General features: G+C 36.2%; 1 protein-coding gene across 8 annotated transcripts in view; it reads right to left on the reverse strand.

Moving 5' to 3' along the window:
• The window catches only part of OPHN1 (oligophrenin 1), a 573,279-nt gene that overhangs the window by 46,868 nt on the left and 503,478 nt on the right, over positions 1 to 22,933 (reverse strand). For all 8 annotated transcript variants that reach the window (XR_008290128.1, XM_053202415.1, XM_053202413.1 and 5 more), the window contains one exon: positions 406 to 729. Coding sequence is in view for 7 of the 8 variants with exons in the window: in XM_053202415.1 (XP_053058390.1) it covers positions 406 to 729 (324 nt within the window). In the remaining variant the exon portion in view is untranslated. The remainder of the gene's footprint in view (positions 1 to 405; positions 730 to 22,933) is intronic.

Raw genomic sequence — 22,933 nt, forward strand, 5'->3', positions numbered from 1 at the left:
AAATAGTAATACATTCTCCACAGTAAGGCTGTGAAGATCAGAAATAGTTTGTCAATACCTAGTACAGTGCCAAGGACATAGCAGATACTTAATGGCAACAGTAGCAGTAATAATATTTATAAAAATATTATTATTAATTTATTATACAAGTAATAAGTGCCTACCTTGTGATAGTCAGGCAATGTTCTAAACACTTGGATATAGAAGTAAATAAAACAGGCCCCAAATCACCACCCTCATTAAGTTTACATTCTAGTGATTATTGTGAATGGGTTTTATGTTCTTAACCATCATTCCAATATTAGTGGTAGTAAACTGGAACAGATTCCTATTTAAATATCTCCAACCTCAGAAAGATCTCAATGTACAAAAGAGTTGGTTTCAATGGGATTCCCAAGCACTTACCCTCCTTGTGGTGAGTCAGGGGACGAGGAGCTGGTCTCTTTATTTGGAAAGAGGGTGCTTTGGTGGGCCCAGAGCCTGGCACAGGTCCATTGGTGGCCTTTGATATGGCCTTGGTTCCTCCATCTTGCATCCTAGACACCAGCTTCCCCACATCCACTTCAGGACAGGACTCCAACTTGCCATCTGAAACAAGCCTGCTTGGGGACTGCCTCTCAGTATCAGCTTCCCCACTCCTCTGAATAGGCAGTTTGGGGTATTGTGGTAGCTTGGGGGGTTCTATACTGCTGGTGATAACACCATTGGGTGTTTGATGTTGGATTTCATCTAGGAAAAGTTGGTGCAAAGAGGGAAAATTAATGATAACTTTATTACCATTTCATTTTTATACACACATAATATTGAAATATTGTACACATTTTCAATGGGGTTATTATTCTGGAACAAATCACTGATATCTCACAAAATCAGTCTCTTCCTACCCCAATTCATGTTGAGTCACAGATTCCAACAAATAGGGAATTCAGTTCAAGATCTGAGTATGATTTTCACCACCACAATTCAGTAACACCACAGTACACCAAGATGCTTTATTCAAAAGGATATGTAATTTAAAAAGGACTTAAGAGTTTCCGATCAATTATAATTCTATTCTTTTTAAAAAATTTTTTAAATGTTTTTATTTCTTTTTGAAACAGAGAGAGAGCATGAGCAGGGGAGGGGCAGAGAGAGAGGGAGACACAGAATCCAAAGCAGGCTCCAGGCTCTGAGCTGTCAGCACAGAGCTGGCGCGGGGTTCGAACTCATGGACTGTGAAATCATAACCCGAGCTGAAGGAGGATGCCTAACCGACTGGGCCACCCAGGCACCCCTATAATTCTATTCTCTTTAAAGTGACACCAATTAATCCTTAACTATTTATATTCCTCTCAAAAGTAATTTGTTAAATTCTCTTAAATTTCAAGTTAATAAACTTAACAGAATTTAACTTCATTCTCCATCCTCATAAACTCCCAACTCTAATGAAAGCCAAGGATATTCTTCTAAGACAAATTAACCAACACAAATACATGCAAAATTTTAACAACTAATTTTAAGAGATTCATAGCTTCCCTTAAAGCTGTTACTCCCTAATTTAGAACTCCTGCTCTAAGGAAAGTGGCACCTTTCTTCATAGTAGAAACCCTAGATCAGAGTGTAGTGGTTAATAACAGGTTCTAGATGGCTAAATGAGACTTGAGAAATATGTCAAGCAGTTGTAATACATGCATCTTATTTATATCCTGATTTTTTAAAAAAAAAAGACAGGAAAATTTGAACACTGACTGGACAGTGATCTTAAGGAATTACTGTTTGCTTTTCTTTCAGGTACAATGATGGTATTGTAATTTTGGTTTAAAAAGGTCTTTATCTTTTAGAGATATATACTGAAACATTTATGGATGAAGTGACATGAGGCCTTGTTTGGGGATGTGGGTGGGGTATCGATGAAACAAGAATGGGCATATAGTGGTAAATGTTAAAGCTGTGTGATAGGCACGGGGAGTATGTTATACTTTTTTTTTTAAGTTCAGTTTATGTTTTAAACTCTCCATAGTAAAATGTTAAAAGAAATGCAGGCTTTGGAATCAAGTGGCCAAGTCTGAATCTCAGTTCTGCTTCCAATCAACTGTAGGACATTTGGCAAGTCCATGATCTCTCTATATCTCAAGTTTTCTCCTCAGTATAATGGGAATAATAATAGTACCTACCTCATGAGGTAGTAGTCAGTGTTACATGAGATGGTATACTTATTTCAGTGTGTGGTACATAATAAATACTCTATAATTGCTAGTCATTACTTATGCTATTATGCTCCAATTAGGCAGTGAGGCAAGAGTTTTTATGTGAGAAAGAAGGGCTAAGTTTTGCTGCAAAGGCTTTTCCCCCCAGAGAGCTTTCTTCTATTTGAGAACCTGTTACCAATCACTCCTGTTACCATTATAGGGATCAGGGCCAAAAGGATTCCCTTTATAGTTTCCCTACTTTGTCCCAAGGTAGATAAATAGTCCTGCTTTCATAAGCCTAGCATTAGGACATTCAAAAAAAATCAGATTAGAGCATTCAAACAAAAATTTACTGAAGGCTTACAACTAATAGGGGCATAAGCACAAGAGAGCCATGTAACTAGATCATATGTTTCCAGGACATGCCTTGTGGCAGAAGCTACCTGTAAACCTCCAGCACTTAGGAGTAATCTTAAGCACACTTACCCTCTCAAAACAATGAAGTGAACAGTGACATGAATTTCTTCTCTCATGTGCTTTAGGCCCAACATCTCATTTACATGTTTCTATTTGAATACTTTCTTCTAGTATAAAGACCCTAGGAAATTTCACCCCTGCTCTACTTTAGAAGAGACAACAGGGATGGACTGTGCCCTACAGGATATAACAGCATTATTGCCATCTTAATACAGTACAAGAAGTCCAATGTCATAAAGATGAGCCACATATACAGTCTCACAGAGGCCACTACCTTCTACATAGGAAAGGATATTTTTCTGATTCAAGGAAATAGGGGATAGAATGATAGTAGCAATGGGGACTTTGGAACTAGACCCTCCGCCAAGGGAAAATATTTCCAGGTTCTGGGATATGCTGAATAATAATGACAAAATGGTAGTGATGATAATAATGACTGTGATGGTAATGGTAACAGATACCATTATTTGGGCACTTTCTCTGTGCCAGACCCTGTTCTAAGTGCCTTATATGGATTAGCTCACCATTCTTTTCAAAACTGCTCTATAAAGTAGTGAACTCTTTATTAGTCCCACTTTACAGATAAGGAATCTAAGGCACTGGGAAGATCAGTGTCACAAAGTTAATGTGGCAGAGCCAATTTTCAAAGCTAGAAGTTTGTTTCTAGAGTTCACACTCTTTCTGAAGAGAGAGTTTATTGCTCTTGTCAGGTAAAAAGTGTTCAGTATCATTCCCTTTCTTTAGGTAGTCATCCATTTCCACAAGAAAACACATAGCCCACTTCATAAACTACAGAAAACTGAGAGTGAATCAGGAAAGACAGGGAGGCCTCACAAATAGGCAAGTAGCCAATGGGGGCCCTCTCTTCTACGTGTGGGTAAGTGGTAGGGAGAAGCTTTGAGATGTATCATACTAGTATAGCAGGAGAAATATATCAATTATTATAATACAAGTAGAATCATGCAAATAAGTGCTATGAGGAGGACAGTGCTAATTCTACTTGGAGGGGCTGAAGAAGATCTTTTAAAAGGAGTAACATTTGAGTTGGGCCTTGAAGGATTACAATAGGTAGAAAATGAGGGAAAGGGAACTTCAGACAGAACACCTTAGAGGAGTGAAAGATCATAGTTTGCCTAAGAAAATGTAAACTAAGAGTAAAGTTTAGTGTGGTTTGAGCATAGGAACCAATTTGAGATGATAAGTGTGGGTAGTTGGAGATGAGGTTGTTAAGGTGGGTTGGGGCTGTATCATGAAGGCAATGAATGAAAGCCATGAGTATGAACTTTATCACTGGGCTGAAGTGAGTATGACCACAGGGAAGTGGTATTATCAAATGCATTTTTAGAATATCCCTTTAGGTTTATTATTAAAAGTTGACTAGACTAGAGAGACTGAGGTAGGGAGACCAGATAGGATACTGCTGATGAGAAGGATCTAAATTAGAATACCAGCAGCAAAGAGAGATAGATTCAAGAGATATTAAAGAGGGAGAACGGACAGTGCTTAGATATGGAGGTGCGAAGGAGTCCATGATGTTAGTGGGCAGACTCATTGAAATACTTTATACAAGAGGAATAACAAGTTTGGGGGTAAGATAATAGGGGTAAAGCACAGTGGTGAATAAAAGGATTTGGTGCCTTCTCAGAAGAGTGTTTAGACATTATACAGTAGACAAATGAGCTCTGGAATGAGATGGATGCAAATTGATGCACTGTTGTTTAGAAGTAATGTGGATTGGGCAAAATACTTTCCCTCTGAGCATCCAAGGACCTCACTATAAAATGGATCTCAATTTACCAGCCTCAAATGGGAGGTGATAAGAATTAAAGGAGTATAAATTCATGTCTACTTATGATGGAAAGAATTAAAAAGATAACAAAATATGTAAGCTAAGTGTCTATTAAAGGATGAATGAATACAGAAAATGTGATATATATATATATATATATATATATATATATATATATATATATTCACATATGTGAATACTATTCAGTCTTAAAAAAGAAAGATATCCTGGGGCTCCTGGATGGCTCAGTCGGTTGAGCATCAGACTTCAGCTCAGGTCATGATCTCGCAATTTGTGAGTTTGAGCCCCGCATCTGGCTCTGTGCTGACCGCTGAGAGCCTGTAGCCTGCTTTGGATTCTGTGTCTCCTTCTCTCTCTGCCCCTCCCCCACTTGTTCTCTGTCTATCAAAAAAATAAAATAAAAAAAGAAAGATATCCTGCCATTTGCAATGATATGGATAAACCTGGAAGATATTATGCTAAAGGGAATAAGGCAGACACAAAGAAAAAAACTACACGATCTCATTTATATGTAGAATCTAAAAAAGTCAAACATATAGAATTGCATTGAGCCTGTAGATATCTATGGGTAGTATGGACATTTTAACAATATTAATGTTTTTAATACATAAACACAAAATATCTTTCCACTTATCTGTGTCTTCTTCAATTTATTTATCAATGTCTTCAGTGCATAGGTCTTCAACTCCTTGGTTTAATTTTTTTATTAAGTATTTTTTGAGGCTACTGTAAATGGGAAGGTTTTTAAAATTTCTTGTTACTGAGTTTTAGGACTTCCTTATATATTTTGGATATTAACCCCTTAACAGATATATGGCTTGCAAATATCATTTATTATGTGTGTTCTCTTCACTCTGTTGTTTTCTTTGCTGTGCATAAGCTTACACAGGTCTTCAACTCCTTGGTTAAACTTTTTCCTAAATATTTTTGATGCTATTGTAAATGGGATGGTTTTCTTAATTCTTTTTTACTTTTTTTCTTTTTGGATAGTTAATTGTTAGTATGTAACACAAGTGAATTTTGTATACTGATTTTGTATGCTGCACTTTACTGAATTTTCTTATTAGTTCTAACAATCTTTTGGTGGAGTGTTTAGACTTTTTTTCTATATAAAATCATATCATCCAGGGGTGCTTGGGTGGCTCAGTCAGTTAAGCGACTGACTTCAGCTCAAGTCATGATCTCACAGTTTGTGGGTTTGAGCCCTGCATCAGGCTCTGTGCTGACAGCTCAGATCCTGGAGCCTGCTTCGGATTCTGTGTGTCCCTCTCTCTCTGCCCCTCCCCAACTTGTGCTCTGTCTCTCTCTCTCTGTCTCTCTGTCTCTCTCTTTCTCAAAAATAAATAAACATTAAAATAAAATTTAAAATCATATCATCTACAGATAATTTTACTTCTTCCTTTCTTATTCGGACACATATTTTTTTCTTTTTCTTGACTAATTTCTCTGGCTAGAACTACAAGTATTATGCTGAATAAAAGTAGACACAGTAGACATACTTGTTCCTGATCTTAGAAGAAAAGCTTCCAGCTTTTCAATTTTGAATATAATGTTAGCTGTGGATTTGTCATATATGGCCTTTTTGATATTGAAGTACATTCTTTCTACGCCTAATTTTTTGACAATTGTTATCATGAAATAATATTGATGAATATGCTTTTTCTGGATATATTGAAATTATCATATAATTTTTATCCTTCGTTCTATCAATGTGATGTGTCACATTTATTGTTTGTTATATAGAACTGTCCTTGTATCCATCCTAGGGATAAATCTCCATTGACCATGGTGTAAGATCCTTTTAATCTGTTGCTGAATTCAGTTTTCTAGTATTAATGTTGAGGATTTTTGCATCTATGTTCATCAGGGTTACTGACCTACAGTTTTCCTGTTTCATATTGTCCTCATTTGGCTTTGGTATCAAGGTAATGCTGACCTCATAAAAAGAGATATGATTATTCCCTCTTCTTAAAGTTTTTGTAATGGTTTAAGAAGGATTGGGTATTAATTCTTCATTAATGTTTGGTAGAATTTTCCAGTGAAGACATTTGACTGTGAAACTTTTCTTGGTTGGGAGGTTTTTGATTGCTGATTTAATTTTCTTATTCATTATTGGTCCGGTCAGATTTCTTATTTCTTCATACTTCAGTCTTGGTAGCTTGTAAGTTTCTAGAAATTTAGCCATTTCTTCTAGGTTATCCAATTTGTTGGCATTTAATTATTCACAGGTATCTCTTTAAGATTCTTTAGATTTCTGTGGTATCAGTTATAATGACTCCTCTTTTATTTATAATTTTATTTGAGCCTACTCTTTTTTCTTAGTCTAAATAAATGTCAATTTTATTTATCTTGTAAAAAAACACTTAATTTCTTTGAATTATTTTTCTATTTTTTTCTGGTCTTTATTCCCTTTATTTTCACTGTGATATTTACTTTTCCCTTTCTTCTGTCACCTTTGGCCTTATTTTGTTCTTTTTTCTAGTTCCTTGAAATTTAAAGCTAGGTTGTCATTTGTGATCTTTCTTTTTTCTTAATGTAGGCATTTGACACTATAAACTTCCTTCTTAGAACAGCTTTTACTTTATCCCATAAGCTTTTGTATATGTATTTCTATTTTTATTTGTCTCATGATAATTTTTGTATTCCAATTTGATTTATTCTTTAATTGGTTTCCAAATATTTGTAATTTTATTCTATTTTTCCCCAGTTATTTATTTCTAGTTTCATACCATTTTGGTCAGAAAAGATACGTGGTACAACTTCAACCTTCTTAAATTTGTTAGGCTTTGTTTTGTGGCTCAATATATAATCTATCCTGGAGAATGTTCTGTGTGTGCTTTAAAAATGTGTATTCTTCTGCTGTTGAGTGGAATGTTAGGCATAGGTCTTTTAGGTCCATGTGGTCTATATTGTTGTTCAAGTCAACTATTTCCTTATTTTCCATATGAATGAGCATTTTTTAAAGTAAGTTATTAAAATCCCCTACTATTATTTTATTGTTCTATTTCCCTCTTTATTTCTGTTAATATTTGCTTTGCATTGGATATTTTGTACATGTGTATTTATAATAGCTATATCCTTTGATAAATGACATAATAATTACTATATAATGACCTTTTTTTCCTCTTTTGACAGTTTTTGACATATAGTTCATTTTTCCTTATATATAGGTATTGTCATTCTTACTCTTTTGTGATTAACACTTACATAGAATACCATTTCTAGTCCTTCATTTTTAGCTTATTTGTGTTCCTAATGCTAAAGTGAACCTCTTGTGGCCAAAATAGAGTTGAATCTTATTTTTTAATCTACTCGGACACTGTGTCTTTAATTGGAGAATGTAATCCATTTCCATTTAAAGTAACTACAGGCATAGCAGATATATTGCAGGTTTGGTTCCAGACCACTGAAATAAAGTGAATATTATAAGTAAAGCAAGTCAAATAAATATTTTGTTTCTCAGTACATAGAGAAGCTATGTTCATACTACACTACATTATATTAAATATACATATGCACTACATTATGTGCAATGGCATTATGTCTAAAAAGACAATGTGCATACCTTAATTTAAAAATATTTTATTGAAGTGACTCACTGAGTAGAAGGGAAAGACCATAAATAAAAGTATGAAAAATAAGTATATCAGTAAAAATCAGTCAAGGGATTCACAAAATAATAGGATGTAAAATATGATACCAGATACCTAAAATGTTGGGAGGAGAGGAGTAAAGAATGGGTTCAAACTTAAGTGATGATCAAGTTAATATAGACTGCTATATGCAGAAGAGGTTATGTATACAAAGGTAAGGTAAACATATATCAAAAACCACTAATAACTATGCACACAATAAAGAGAAGTGAATCCAAGTATATCACTAAAGGAAACCATGAAAGAGCAAAAGAAGAATGGATCAGAGAAATAACTCCAAAACAAGTTACAAAATGGCACTAAATACATATCTATCAATAATTACTTTGAATGTAAATAGACTAAATGCTCCAATCAAAAGAAATAGGGTAGAAAAATGGATTTAAAAAACCAAGACCCATCTATATGCTGCCTACAAGAAATTCATTTCATACCTAAAGACATCTGTAGATTGAAAATGAGGGGATAGAGAAATATTTATCATTAAAATAGATGTCAAAAGGAAGCCACAGTAGCAGTACTTATATCAGACAAAATAGACTTTAAAAAAGACTGTAACAAGAGACAAACAAGGACACTAAATAATAATAAAGGGGACCATCCAACAAGAGGATATGACAATTATAAATATGCACCCAACATGAGAGGGACCAAATACATGAAACAGTTAACAACAAAGGAACAAATCAATAGTATTACAATAATAGTAGGGTACTTTAAAACTACACTTATATCACTGGACAGATTATCCAATTAGAAAATCAACAAAGAAATCGTGGCTTTGAATGACACAGTGAATGAGATGGACATAACAGATATATTCAGAACATTCCACAAAAATAAAATACCAGAATACACATTCTTTTCAAGTGAACATGGGGCATTCTCCAGAATAAATCACATATTTTGCCAAGTGCATATAGAATATTCTCCAGAATAGATCACATATTATGCCACAAAACAAGTCTCAACAAATTAAAAACGATTTAAGTCATATGATGTATCTTTTCTGACAATGCTATGAAATTAAAAATCAATCAAAAGAGAAAATCTGGAAAGAGCACAAATATATGGAGGTTAAATAATATACTACTAACTAATAAATAGGTCAACCAATAGATCAAAAAAGAAATAAAAAATTACATGGAAACAAATGAAAATGAAACACAGCAGTCCAAAAATCATTGGGATGTAGCAAAAGCAGTTCTAAGAGGGAAGTTTAGTGCAATACAGGCCTGTCTCTAAAAGAAAAATACTCAAACAACCTAACTCTACATATAAAGGGGCTAGAAAAAGAGGAAATAAAACCAAAACCCTAGCAGAAAGAAGGAAACAAAGATTAGAGCAGATACAAATGATATAGAAAAAAAAAAAAAAACTAAAAAAACCCCTATAGAACAGATCAATGGTTCTTTGAAAAGAAAAACAAAAATTGGTGACCCTTTTGCCATACTCATCAGAAAAAGAGAGAGAGAGAGAGAGAGAGAGAGAGAGAGAGAGAGAGAGAAAGGACTCAAATAAATAAAACAATAAATGATGGAGAAGAAAGAGCAACCAACACCACAGAAATACCAACAAATGTCAGAGAATATTATGAGAAACTATATGCCAACAAATTGAACAACCTAGAGGAAATGGATAAATTCCTAGAAACATATAACCTACCAAAGCTGGATCGGGAAGAAACAGAAAACTGGAAGAGACCTATAACAAGCAAAGAAATTGAATCAGTAATAATAATAATAATAATAACCTCCCAAAAAACAGAAGTCCAGGACAAGACAACATTTAAAGAAGAGTTAATACCTATTCTCCAAATACTCCAAAAAAATAGAAAAGGAAGGTAAACTTCCAAATTCATTCTATGAAGCCAGCATTACCATGGTACCAAAACCAGATAAAGACAGCACAAAAAAGAGAACTACAAACTGATATCTCTGTTGAACATAAATGCAAACATTCTCAACAAAATACTAGCAAACTGAATCCAACAATACATTTAAATAATCATTGACCACTATCAAGGGGTATTTATTCCAAGGACGGTTCAATGGTTCAATATTAGCAAATTAATCAATGTGATACATCACATCAATAGAGGAAAGAACAAAAAATCACATGATCATTTCAATAGATGCAGGAAAAAAAAAACATCTGACAAACTACACACCCATTTGTGAAAACAACAACAACAAACCTCAACAAAGTAGGTCTAAAGGGAACATACCTCAACATAAATGTCTCATATGAAAAACTCACAGTGAATATCACACTCAGTGGAGGGGGGACTGAGAGAACTTTTCTCCTAAGATCATGAACAAGACAAGGATCTCCATTCTCACAAATTTTATTTAACATAGTACTAGAAGTCCTAGCCATAGCAGTCAGATGAGAAAAATAAATAAAAGGCATTCAAATTGGTAAGAAGTAAAATTTGCACTATTTCAAGATGACATGATATTATATAGAGAAAAATCTGAAGACTCCACCAAAAAACTGCTAGAACTGATAAATAAATTTAGTAAAGTTGCAGGATACAAAATCAATATTCAGAAAAGTTGATACATTTCCACATAATAATAATGAAGCAGCAGAAGGAAAAAATAAGAAAACAATCCCATTTAAAATTGCACCAAAAATAATAAAGTAGGTAGGAATAAACTTAGCAAAAGAGATGAAAGCCCTGTACTCTGAAAACTGTAAAACACTGATTAAAGCACTGTTCTTTAGATGACACAAAGAAATGGAAATACATTCCATGCTTAAGGACTGGAAGAATAAATATTGTTAAAATGTCTATACCACCCAAAACAATCTAGACATTTAATGCAATCCCTAACAAAACATCAGTGGTATTTCTCAAAGAACTGGAACAACCATAAAATTTATATGGAATCACAAAAGACCCTGAATAGCAGCTACATCCAAAAGAATGAAACTGGACCAATTTCTTACACCATACACACAAATAAACTCAGCATATATTAAACACTTAATGTGAGACCTGAAATCCTAAAAATCCTAGAAGAGAGCACAGGTAGTAATTTCTCTGACATTGGTCACAGCATCATTTTTGTAGATATGTCTCCTGAAACAAGGAAAATAAAAGCAAAAATAAAGTATTGGGACTACATAAAAATAAAAGGTGCTGCACAGTGAAGGAAACAATTAGCAAAATTAAAAGGCAACCTGCTGAATGGGAGAAGATATTTGCAAATGACATATTCAAATAAGGGTTAGTATCCAAAATATATAAAGAACTAATACAATTCAACACCTAGAAAACAAATAATCCAATTAAAAATGGGCAGAATAAAGGAATAGACATTTCTTCAAAGAAGACACCCAGATGGCCAACAGACACATGAAAAGATGCTCAACATCACTCATCAGGAAAATGCAAATCAAAATTACAATGAGATATCATCTCAAACCTGTCAGAATGGCTAAAATTAAAAATAAAAGAAAGGATTGGCAAGGATGTTCAGAAAAAGGAAACCTCATTCACTGCAGGTGGGAATGCAAACTTGTACAGCCACTGTGGAAAACAGTACGGAGGATCCTCAAAAAGCTAAAAATAGAACTATCCTATGGTCCAGTAATCACACTACTGGGTATTTGTCTAAAGAATACAAAAACACTAATTCAAAGATACATGCACCCTTAAGTTTGTAGCAGCATTATTACAAGAGCAAAATTGTGGAAGCAGCGTAAGTGTCCCTTGATAGATGCATGGATAAGGAAGATGTGGTATATATACACAATGGAATATTACTCAGCCATAAAAGAGAGTGAAATTTTGCCATCTGCAATGATATGGATAGAGCTAGAGAGTATTTTGCTAAGGGAAGTCGGAGTCAGTTGGAGAAAGAAAAATACTATATGATTTCACTCATTTGTGTAATTTAAGAAACAAAACAATCCAGCAAAGGGAGGGGGGAGAGAGAGAAAGAGAGAGAGAGAGGTGCAGGCAAACCAAGCTACAGACTCTTAACTGTAGAGAATAAACTGTTACCAGAGGAGAGGTAGATGGGGGGATGGGTGGAAAAGGTGATTAGGATTAAGGAGTGCACTTGTGATGAGCACCAGGTGTTGTATATAAGTGTTGAATCACTATATTGTACACCTGAAACTAATATAACACTTTATGTTAACTATTTTGGAATTTAAATAAAAACTTAATAAAAAATGCTTTATTGCTTAACAAATGTCAACCATCACATGAGATTTCAGCAAGTCATAATCCTTATGCTGGAGGAGAGTCTGGGTTTATTGTTGATGGCTGCTGACTGATCAGGCTGGTGGTTGCTGAAGGTTGGGCTGGCTGTGGCAATTTGTTACTTTTTTTAATATAATCTATTGTCAAGTTAGCTAACATAAAGACTATACAGTATGTTATTGGCTTCGGGAGTAGGTTCCATGATTCATCACTTACATACAACACCAAGTACTCATACCAACAAGTACCCTCCTCAAAGTCCACTGCCCATTCCCCTCCCCCCCCGCACCCCCTCCATCAGTCATCAGTTTGTTCTCTATATTTAAGAGTCTCTTATGTTTTGACTCACTCTCAGTTTGTAACTGTTTTTTTCTTCCCTTCCCCCATGGTCTTCTGTTAAAATTCCTCAAATTCCACATATGAGTGAGAACATATGATATCTGTCTTTCTCTGATCGACTTATTTCACGTAGCATAATACCCTCCAGTTCCATCCACGTTGTTGCAAGTGGCAAGATTTCATTCTTTTTCATTTCCAAGCAGTATTCCATTGTGTGTGTGTGTGTGTGTGTGTGTGTGTGTGTGTGTGTACCATACTAATTTTATCCATTCATCAGTTGATGGACATTTGGGCCCTTTCCATAATTTGGCTATTGTTGATAGCACATTGGGGCACCTGTGCCCCTATGAATCAGCACTCCTGTATCCTTTAGATAAATTCCTAGTAGTGCTGGGTCATACAATAATTCTATATTTAATTTTTACTATTTTTTATTATTTATTTTTAATACTTTGAGGAACCTCCATACTGTTTTCCAGAGTAGTTACACCAGTTTGCATTCCCACCAATAGTGTAAGAGAGTTCCCCTTTCTCCACCTCCTTGCCAACATTTTTTGTTTCATGTGTTCTTAATTTTAGCCATTCTGAAGAAGTGAGAGGTGATATATTTCATTGTAGTTTTGATTTATATTTCCCTGATGATGAGTGACATTGAACATCTTTTCATGTGTCTGTTAGCCATCTGTATGTCTTCTTCGGAAAAGTATCTGTTCATGTCTTCTGGCCATTTCTTCACTGGATTACTTGTTTTGTGGGTGTTGAGTTTGGTAAGTTTGTTATAGATTTTGGATACTAACCCTGTATACAATATGTTATTTGCAAATATCTTATCCCATTCCGTTGGTTGCCTTTTAGTTTTATTGTTTCCTCTGCTGTACAGCTTTGTATCTTGATGAGGTCCCAATAGTTCATTTTTGCTTTTAATTCCCTTGCCTTTGGAGACATGCCAAATAAGAAGCTGCTGTGGCTGGGATAAAGAGGTTGTTGCCTCCTTTCTCCTCCAGGATTTTGTGTTTTCCTGTCTCACATTTAGGTCTTTCATCTGTTTTGAGTTTATTCTTGTTTATGGTGTAAGAAGGTGGTCCAACTTCATTCTTCTGCATCTGCTGTCCCATTCTCCCAGCACCACTTGCTAAGGAGACTCTTTTCCATTGGATATTCTTTCCTGCTTTGTCAAAGATTAGTTGGCCATACATTTGTGGGTCCAGTTTTGGGTTATCTATTCTGTTATATTGGTCTATGAGTCTGTTTTTGTGCCCATACCATGCTGTCTCGATGATTACGTCCTTGTAGTACAGGCTAGAATCCAGGATTTTGATGCTTCTAGCTTTGGTTTCTTTTTCAACATTACTTTGGCTATTTGTGGGGTTTTTTTGGTGGTTCCATACAAATTTTAGGATTGTTTGTTCTAGTTATGAGAAGAATGCTGGTGTTATTTTGATTGTGATTGCATTGAATGTGTATATTGCTTTGGGTAGTATTGATATTTTAACAATATTTGTTCTTCCAATCCATGAATGTGGAATGTTTTTCCATTTCTTTGTGTCTTTTTCAATTTCTTTCATAAGTTTTTCTATAATTTCCAGGATACATATCTTTTACCTTTTTGGATAGGTTTATTCCTACGTATTTTATGGTCCTTAGTGTAGTCGTAAATGGAATCAATTCCTTGATATCTCTTTCTGTTGCTTCATTATTGGTGTATAGAAATGCAACAAATTTCTGTACATTGATTTTATATCCTGCAACTTTGCTGAATCCATGTATCAGTTGTAGTAGTTTTTTTGGTGGAGTCTTTTGAGTTTTCAATGAAGAGTATCATGTCATCTGCAAAAAGTGAAAGTTTGACTTCTTCTTTGACAATTTTGATGCTTTTTATTTCATTTTGTTGTCTGATTGCTGAGGGTAAGACTTCCAACACTATGTTAAACAACAATAGTGAGAGTGGACATCTCTGTCATGTTCCTGATCTCAGGGGGAAAGCTCTCAGTTTTTCCCCATTGAGGATGATATTAGTGGTGGGACTGTCACATATGGCTTTTATGATATTAAGGTATGTTCCTTCTATCCCGACTTTCTCAAGGTTTTTTTTTTTTAATCAAGAAAGGATGCTGTATTTTGTCAAATGCTTTTTATTGCATCTATTGACAGGATGTTTCTTATCTTTTCTTCTACTAATGTGATGCATCACATTGATTGATTTGCCGATATTGAACCATCCCTGCAGCCCAGGAATGAATCCCACATGACCATGGTGAATAATTCTTTTAATATACTGTTGAATTCGATTTGCTACTATCTTCTTCTGAATTTCTGCATCCATGTTCATCAGGGATATTGGCCTGTAATTCTCCTTTTTAGTGGGGTCTTTGTCTGCTTTTGGGAATCAAGGTAATGCTGGCTTCATAGAATGAGTCTGGAAGCTTTCCTTCCATTTCAAGTTTTTGGAACAGCATGAGAAGAACAGGTATTAACTCTGATTTAAATGTCTGGTAGAATTCCCCTAGGAAGCCATCTGGCCCAGAACTCTTATTTGTTGGGAGACTTGATAACTGATTCAATTTTTTTTTTTTTTGCTGGTTATGGCTTTATTCAAATTTTCTATTTCTTCCCGTTTGAATTTTGTTAGTGTGTGGGTGTCAACGAATTTGTCCGTTTCTTCCAGATTGTCCAGTTTATTGGAATGTAATTTTTCATAGTATTCTCTAATATTTGTTTGTATTTTTGTGGTGTTGGTTGTGATCTCTCCCCTTTCATTAGTGATTTTACCTATTTGGGTTCTCTCTCTTTTCTTTTTGAGAAATCAGGCTAGGGGTTTATCAATTTTGTTTATTCTTTCAAAAAAACACTTATTAGATTCATTGATATGTTCTACTGTTTTTCTGAATTCTATATTGTTTCTGCTCTAATCTTTATTATTTCTCTTCTTCTGCTGGCTTTGGGGTTTCCTTGCTGCTCTTCTTCTAGTTCTTTAGGTGTAAGGTTAGGTTCTGTATCCAAATACAGATTTTTATTGCTTCTTGAGATAGATCTGAATTGTAACGTATTTTATTCATAGAATGGCCTTTGCTGCATCCCAAAGTGTTTGGATTGTCATATTTTCATTTTTATTTGCTTTGGTATATGTTTTTAATTTCTTCTTTAATTTCCTGGTTCACCCATTCATTCTTTAATAGGGTGGTCGTTAACTTCCATGAATTTGGAGGCTTTCCAAATTTTTTCTTGTTGTTGATTTCATGTTTCATAGTGTTGTGATGTTAAAATATGCATGGTATGATCTCAATCCTCTTATATTTTGTGACCCAGTATGTGATCTATTTTGGAGACTGTTCAATGTGCACTCAAGAAGAATGTATATTCTGCTGCTTTGGGATGAAAAGTTCTGAATATATCTGTCAAGTCCATGTGGTCTAGTGTATCATTCAAGGCCATTGTTTCTTTATTGATTTCCTGCCATATGATCTGTCCATTGTTGTAAGTGGAGTATTAAAGTCACCTACAATTACAGTATTACTATCAATAAGTTTGCTTAGGTTTGTGATTGACATATATTTGGGCTTAAAAGTTGGGGGCATAAACACTTACAGTTATTAGCTCTTATTGATGGATAGACCCCTTAATTATGATATAAGGCCCTTCTTTATCTCTTGTAACAGTCTTTAATTTAAAGTCTAGTTTGTCTGATATAAGTATGGCCATCCTGGCTTTCTTTTGACATCCATTAGCATGACAGATTGTTTTCCATCCCCTCACCTTCAATCTGCAGGTGTCCTCAAGTCTATAATGAGTCTTTTGTAGACTGGCTGTGGGAATTTCTCAAAATAAGACAATCATGAAGTTTGCTTCATTGATTGACATTTCCTTTCACAAACCATTTATCTTTAACATGCAATGCTCTTTGATGGCATTTTACCCACATTAGAGCTTATTTTTTTCCTGATAAATATGGATTTTATTGGTATTGTTTGGTGTAACTTTATCCCAATCCGGGCGTGTTAACAATCCTTTAAAAATCATGCTACATTACTTTGGAGGAAGATACCTCCAGCTTAACGTGTTTAATGTCAGATAATTGTAATCTTTTAAAACATTTTTCACTGCCTCTGATTTTTAACACAGTGAGCATCAGTCTAATGTCAATGTGAATGCACATTAACCAGGTAATGGCTTTCTAAAGTGATTCCTTCACAGATAGCAAATGGCATAATCCTGGAACTGTGTATGAGAGGCAAAAGGGAAGCTGTGTGTGCTGCCAATATTTTATGGATTACCTGCCTCTTGTAAGTAGTGTCCACTTTTTTTTTATTAAAATTTTTTAATGTGTATTTATTTTTGACAGAGAGGGAGACAGAGCATGAGCGTGGGAGGGGTAGAGAGAGAGGGAGACACAGAATCCGAAGCAGGTTACAGGCTCTGAGCTGTTAGCACAGAGCCCGACGTGGGGCTTGAACTCACAGACCGTGAGATCATGAACTGAGCCGAAGTCAGATGCCCAACCGACTGAGCCAAGCAGTGTCCACTCTTTGATTAACAATTGCAAATGACCCAACTGGAGAGAACACTCAAGATAATAAGCAAAGAGAACTGGAAAGCTATGAAAATGCAATGCCTGGCTGAGCCTTGAGGGGCATCCTAGGTTGGATGTGTTGATCACAATGACCATGATATTGTTGTACAGAGGCTGACATGGACACCAGGAAGGGGGGACATTGAAGGCAGATGAGAAATGGATGTGACTGCATCCTAGAAACCTCCCAAAACACACTTTGGGTGTTGGTGGGGTTATTTTGTGTGAAACTTGATCTCAATCTGTCTCACACTGAGCTAAGGAAATAAGTATAACAGGGAGTTTTCTTGTTTCTTGATTTCTCCTATATCTGGGTTTACAGTTAGGTGGAAGACAACTTTAAAGTGAACACGGTAAGCTTCCTTATGGTGGTGGTAGTCAGAAAGGAAGAATGAAAGACTAAGCTGGCCTGAAACAGTGCACACTAACATGGTCAGGAGAACTTAGAACCCGTGTGAGCCTTTTTTACCCAGGGAATGAATGTATTCCTGCTACTTTTCTCTGTTTCATAAACTTTCCTGTGGCTTTGGCTCACCACCTTTACATAAGACCATATTGCAAGAGTTGCACGGGCAAACTAATTGCACATTCAGTTTATTACCATATGCAAGTACTGTGCCAATACATTTTTGTGGTAAGTAGGAGGCTGAGAATATCCCCAAAGCCCAGGCAGCCACTGGCTGCCAGGTAAGACAATCTCTCAAGGAACTCAGCAGCAGTCATGCTCAGTAAGGGCCACTCACTTATTCAAGACTCCTTGATGTGGAGGGCACCAAAGAAGTCAATCTATCCTTCTAGTTGACACTCTTCTAGTTAATACAGTTCTTCATGATTTTTCAACCTGTGTCCTCGTCAGATACTTTCTTTGACATTAATGGTGACTTCTTTTGCAGACATTCACTTAGCATCTCTTTTAGTCTCTGTGATCTGAAGGCTATTATGTTTCTGGGTCAGAGAGCCTGAGTTGAGGCTCTGGGGATTCAAGCACTGGGTTCCACAGCTCATCTTCTTCTCCGGGGCCATAGATCAGGGCATACCATTGAAAGACAGTCCATCTTCCAACACACCTGCAAGCAGGCCACTGACTTCATAGCCATTGTCAGTGGCAGAGACATAAGGTGGCACACCCAATTTGGTGTAGGTAAGTCAGGTGGACTCAGACTCCCTGGTCCAGCTCTTGTAGTAACAGGACTTGCTGGCATTGACCCAACTCCTACCACAGCTTATGCTCCCATGCTGCCAGTGCGCCCTGTGACTGGAGAGCTCAAGGCTCCAAAGGTGCTTAGCCCCTGTGGTGCATCCCAGGCCCCCAATCATGTAGCAGTGGCTGTGACTTCAGGTCCCTGTGCCCGCCTGTGCAACAGTCAGGCACCCAGCTCCTCCTGCACTTGCTGCACCTCCCACAGAAGTTCCTTCAAAATTGGACTCAATCCTCTCAAACATTGTCACTGCTTTATCAACTAAGTTTATTGATATTCAAAATCCTTTGTTGTCATTTCAAAATCTTTACAGCATCTTCACCAGGAATAGATTATCAAGAAACCACTTTCTTTGCTCATCCATAAGAAGCAAATCCTCATCTATTGAAGTTTTTCTTTAAAAAAAAAAAGTTATAATGTTTTATTTATTTTTGAGAGGGAAAGACAGAGTATGAGCAAGGGAGGGGCTGAAACAGAGGGAGACACAGAATCTGAAGCAGGCTCCAGGCTCTGAGCTGTCAGCACAGAGCCCGATGCAGGGCTCAAACTTGTGAACCAAGAGATCATGACCTGAGCCAAAGTCAGGTGTTTAACTGACTGAGCCATCCAGGTGCCCCTCATCTGTTGAAGTTTTATCATGAGATTGCAGCAATTCAGTCACTTCCAATTATAGTTCTCTTACTATCTCCACCACATCTGCAGTTACTTCCTCCACTGAAATTTTGAACCCTTCAATGTCATCCATGAGGGTTGGAATCAACTTCTTTAAAACTCCTGTTAATGTTGACTTTTTGGCCTCTTCCCATGACCAAAAATGTTCTTAATGGCATCTAGAACGGTGTTTTCTTTCCAGAAAGTTTTCAACTTACTTTGCCCAGGTCCGTCAGAAGAATCACTCTGTATGACAGCTATAGCATTACAAAGGTATATCTTAAAGAATAAGACTTGAAAGTTAGTATTACTCCTTGATCCAAGGGCTGCAGAATGGATGTCATGTTAGCAGGCATGAAAACAACATAAATCTTATTGTACATCTCTAACATACACAGCTTTTGGGTGACCACTGGATACTGACAATGAGCAGTAGTATTTTGATAGTATTCTTTTTCTCACTGTATGTCTCAATAGTGGGCTTAAAATACTCAGTAAACCATCTGTTTATAAAAACAGATGTGGTGTCATCCAGACTTTCTTGTTCCTTTATAGTGCACAGGCAGAGTAGATTTAGTGTAATACTGAAGACTGCCTTAGGATTTTTGGAATTGTAAATGAGCATTGGTCTCAACCTAATGGCACCAGCTACATTAGCCCATAACAAGAGTTAGCCTATCTTTTGAAGCCAAGCATTGATTTCTTCTCATCTAGCTATGCTACATGGCATCTCCTTCCAATATAAGGTTGTTTAATCTACACTGAAAATCTGTTGTTTAGTGTTGCCACCTTCACTAATTATCTTATCTAGATCTGGATGACTTGATGCAACTTCTACCTCATGCTTTCTTCTTCACCTTCCTCTTTTATGTTATGGCAATGGCTTTTCTCTTTAAACCTCATGAACCAAAGAATATCCAATGGAATAAAGACAGTCTCTTCAGCAAATGGGAAAACTGGACAGTGACATGCAGAAGAATGAATCTGGAACACTTTCTTACACCATACACAAAAATAAATTCAAAATGGATAAAAGACCTAAATGTAAGACAGGATGCCATGAAAATTCTTGAGGAGAAAACAGGCAAAAACCTCTTTGACCTTGACTGTAGCAACTTCTTACTCAACACGTCTCCAGAGGCAGGGAAAACAAAAGCAAAAATGAACTACTGGGACCTCATCAAAATAAAAAAGCTTCTGCACAGCGAAGGAAACAATAGCAAAACTAAAAGGCAAGTGACAGAATGGGAGAAGATATTTGCACATGACACATCAGATAAAAGGTTAGTATACAAAATCTATAAAGAACTTATCAAACTCAACACCCAAAAAACAAATAATCCAGTGAAGAAATGGACAAAAGACATGAATAGACACTTCTCCATAGAAGACATCCAGATGGTCAACCAACACATGAAAAAATTCTCAACATCACTCATCATCAGGGAAATACAAATGAAAACCACAACGATAGCACCTTACACGTGTCAGAATAGCTAACATGAACAACTCAGACAACAACAGATGTTGGCAAGGATGCAGAGAAAGAGGATCTCATTTGCATTTTTGGTGGGAATGCAAGCTGGTGCAGCCACTCTGGAAAACAGTATGGAGGTTCCTCAAAAAACTAAAAATAGAACTACCCTATGACTCAGCAATTGCACTACTAGGTATTTATCCAAGGGATACAGGTGTGCTGTTTTGAAGGGACACTTGCACCCCCAATGTTTATAGCAGCACTAGCAACAATAGCCAAAGTATGGAAAGAGCCCAAATGTCCATCGATTTTTGAATGGATAAAGAAGATGTGGTATATATATACAATGGAGTATTACTCGACAGTCAAAAAGAATGAAATCTTGCCATTTGCAACTACTTTGATGGAACTGGAGGGTATTATGCTAAATGAAATTAGTCAGTATGAGAAAGACAAAAATCATATGACTTCACTCATATGAGGACTTTAAGAGATGAAACAGATGAACATAAGGGAAGAGAAGTAAAAATAATGTAAAAACAGGGAGAGGGACAAAACATAAGAGACTCTTAAATATGGAGAACAAAATAGAGGGTTACTGGAGTGGTTGTGGGAGGGCAGATGGGCTAAATGGGTAAGGGGCATTAAGGAATCTACTCCTGAAATCATTGTTACACTTTATGGTAACTAATTTGGATGTAAATTTAAAAATAAATAAATAAATAAATAAATAAATAAATAAAATTAAAAACAAAACAAAAAAATCCTCATGAATGAACCTCTGATAGTTTCAAACTTTTCTTTTCATCTTCCTCACTTCTCTTAGCCTTTATAGAATTGAAGAGAGAGTTAGGGCATTGCTCTTGATTAGGCTTTGGCTTAAGGGAATGTTATGGCTATTCTGATCTTCTATCCAAATGAATGAAACTGTCTCCATATCAGCAAGAAGGCTGTTTTGCTTTCTTATCATTCATTTATTCACTGGAGTAGCATTTTCTATTTCCTACATTTTGTTTTGTTTTGTTTTTACATTCAGAACATGGCTGTTTGGCACAAGAAGCCTAGCTTTCAGCCTATCTTAGCTTTCAACATGCTTTCCTCACTAAGCTTAATTATTTCTAGCTTTGATTTTAAATGAGAAATCTTCAACTCTTTCTTTCACTTAAATACTTGCAGATTATTGTAGGGCTATTTAATTGGACTCATTTCAGTATTGCTGTGTCTCAGAGAAGAATGATGAGAGGAATAGATATGGGGGAATGTCCAGCTGATAAAGCAGTCAGAACACAACATTTATCAATTAAGTTTGCCATCTTATATGAAAACTATTAATGGTGCCTCAAAACAAATAAAATAGTAACATCAAAGATCACTGATCATATATCACTGTAACAAATATGACAATAATTAAATAGTTCAAAATATCGCAAAAATTACGAAAATGTGATACAGAGACATGAAGTGAGCAAATGCCGTTGGGGAAAAAAATGATGCCAATAGAGTTGCTAAATACAGGGCTGCCACAAACCTTCTATTCATAAACAACAACAACAACAAAAACAACACAGTACTTGTGAAATGCAAATAAAGTGAAGGACAGTAAAATGAAGTATGCCTATATTGGTAGTTAAGAACTTACTATTGGCATTTTGTTAATTGTTTCTCATTCCTTTGTATTCCATTTCTCCTGTTTGCTATCTTTCCTGGTGATTTTTTTATAGTATATACTTTGACTCCTTTCTCCTTATCTTTTGTGTATCTACTACAGATTTTGTATTTGTGAGTATCCTAAAGTCTAAAACTTTGTACAGTTATGGCCATTGATTTAATCTAATAACAAAGTAACTTTGTTTACAAAATCTCTGCACTTGGATATAGAGAAGATGGAAGTGTAGGAGGACGGTGGGCTCACCTCATTCTGCTGACCACTTATATTCCACCCATAGCTGCCTAGAAATAACCCAGAAAACAGAAGACTAGCAGAACAGACTCTCTGGAGCCAAGCATAGACAAGAGGCCCACAGAAGAGGGTCGGAAGGGCAGAGAGGCATGCGTGCTACACGGACTGGTGGGAGGACAGCCAGGGTGGTGGAGGGGCAGCCTGCCCAGGAAGGTGGAATCCCTGAGTCTAGCTTGCAAAAGTGGAGGGGCCAGACTCCATGAGTTCTGACAGCCAGCGGGACTTAACACCTGGAATGTTATAAGTCAACAGCTCTGCTCAGATAGCGGGAGGGCAAGAGGACACCGGGAAAGAGAGGTGTTGAGCCCTGGAAGACAGAGATCAGCTCACTGGGGAACAAAGGCGCTGGCCAGCACCATCTCCCTCTCCCATCCCCCAAACTAAATCCCAAAGGGAACCAGTTCCCATCACCA

This window comes from Acinonyx jubatus, chromosome X (assembly GCF_027475565.1).
Source record: "Acinonyx jubatus isolate Ajub_Pintada_27869175 chromosome X, VMU_Ajub_asm_v1.0, whole genome shotgun sequence".
Lineage (NCBI taxonomy): Eukaryota > Metazoa > Chordata > Mammalia > Carnivora > Felidae > Acinonyx > Acinonyx jubatus.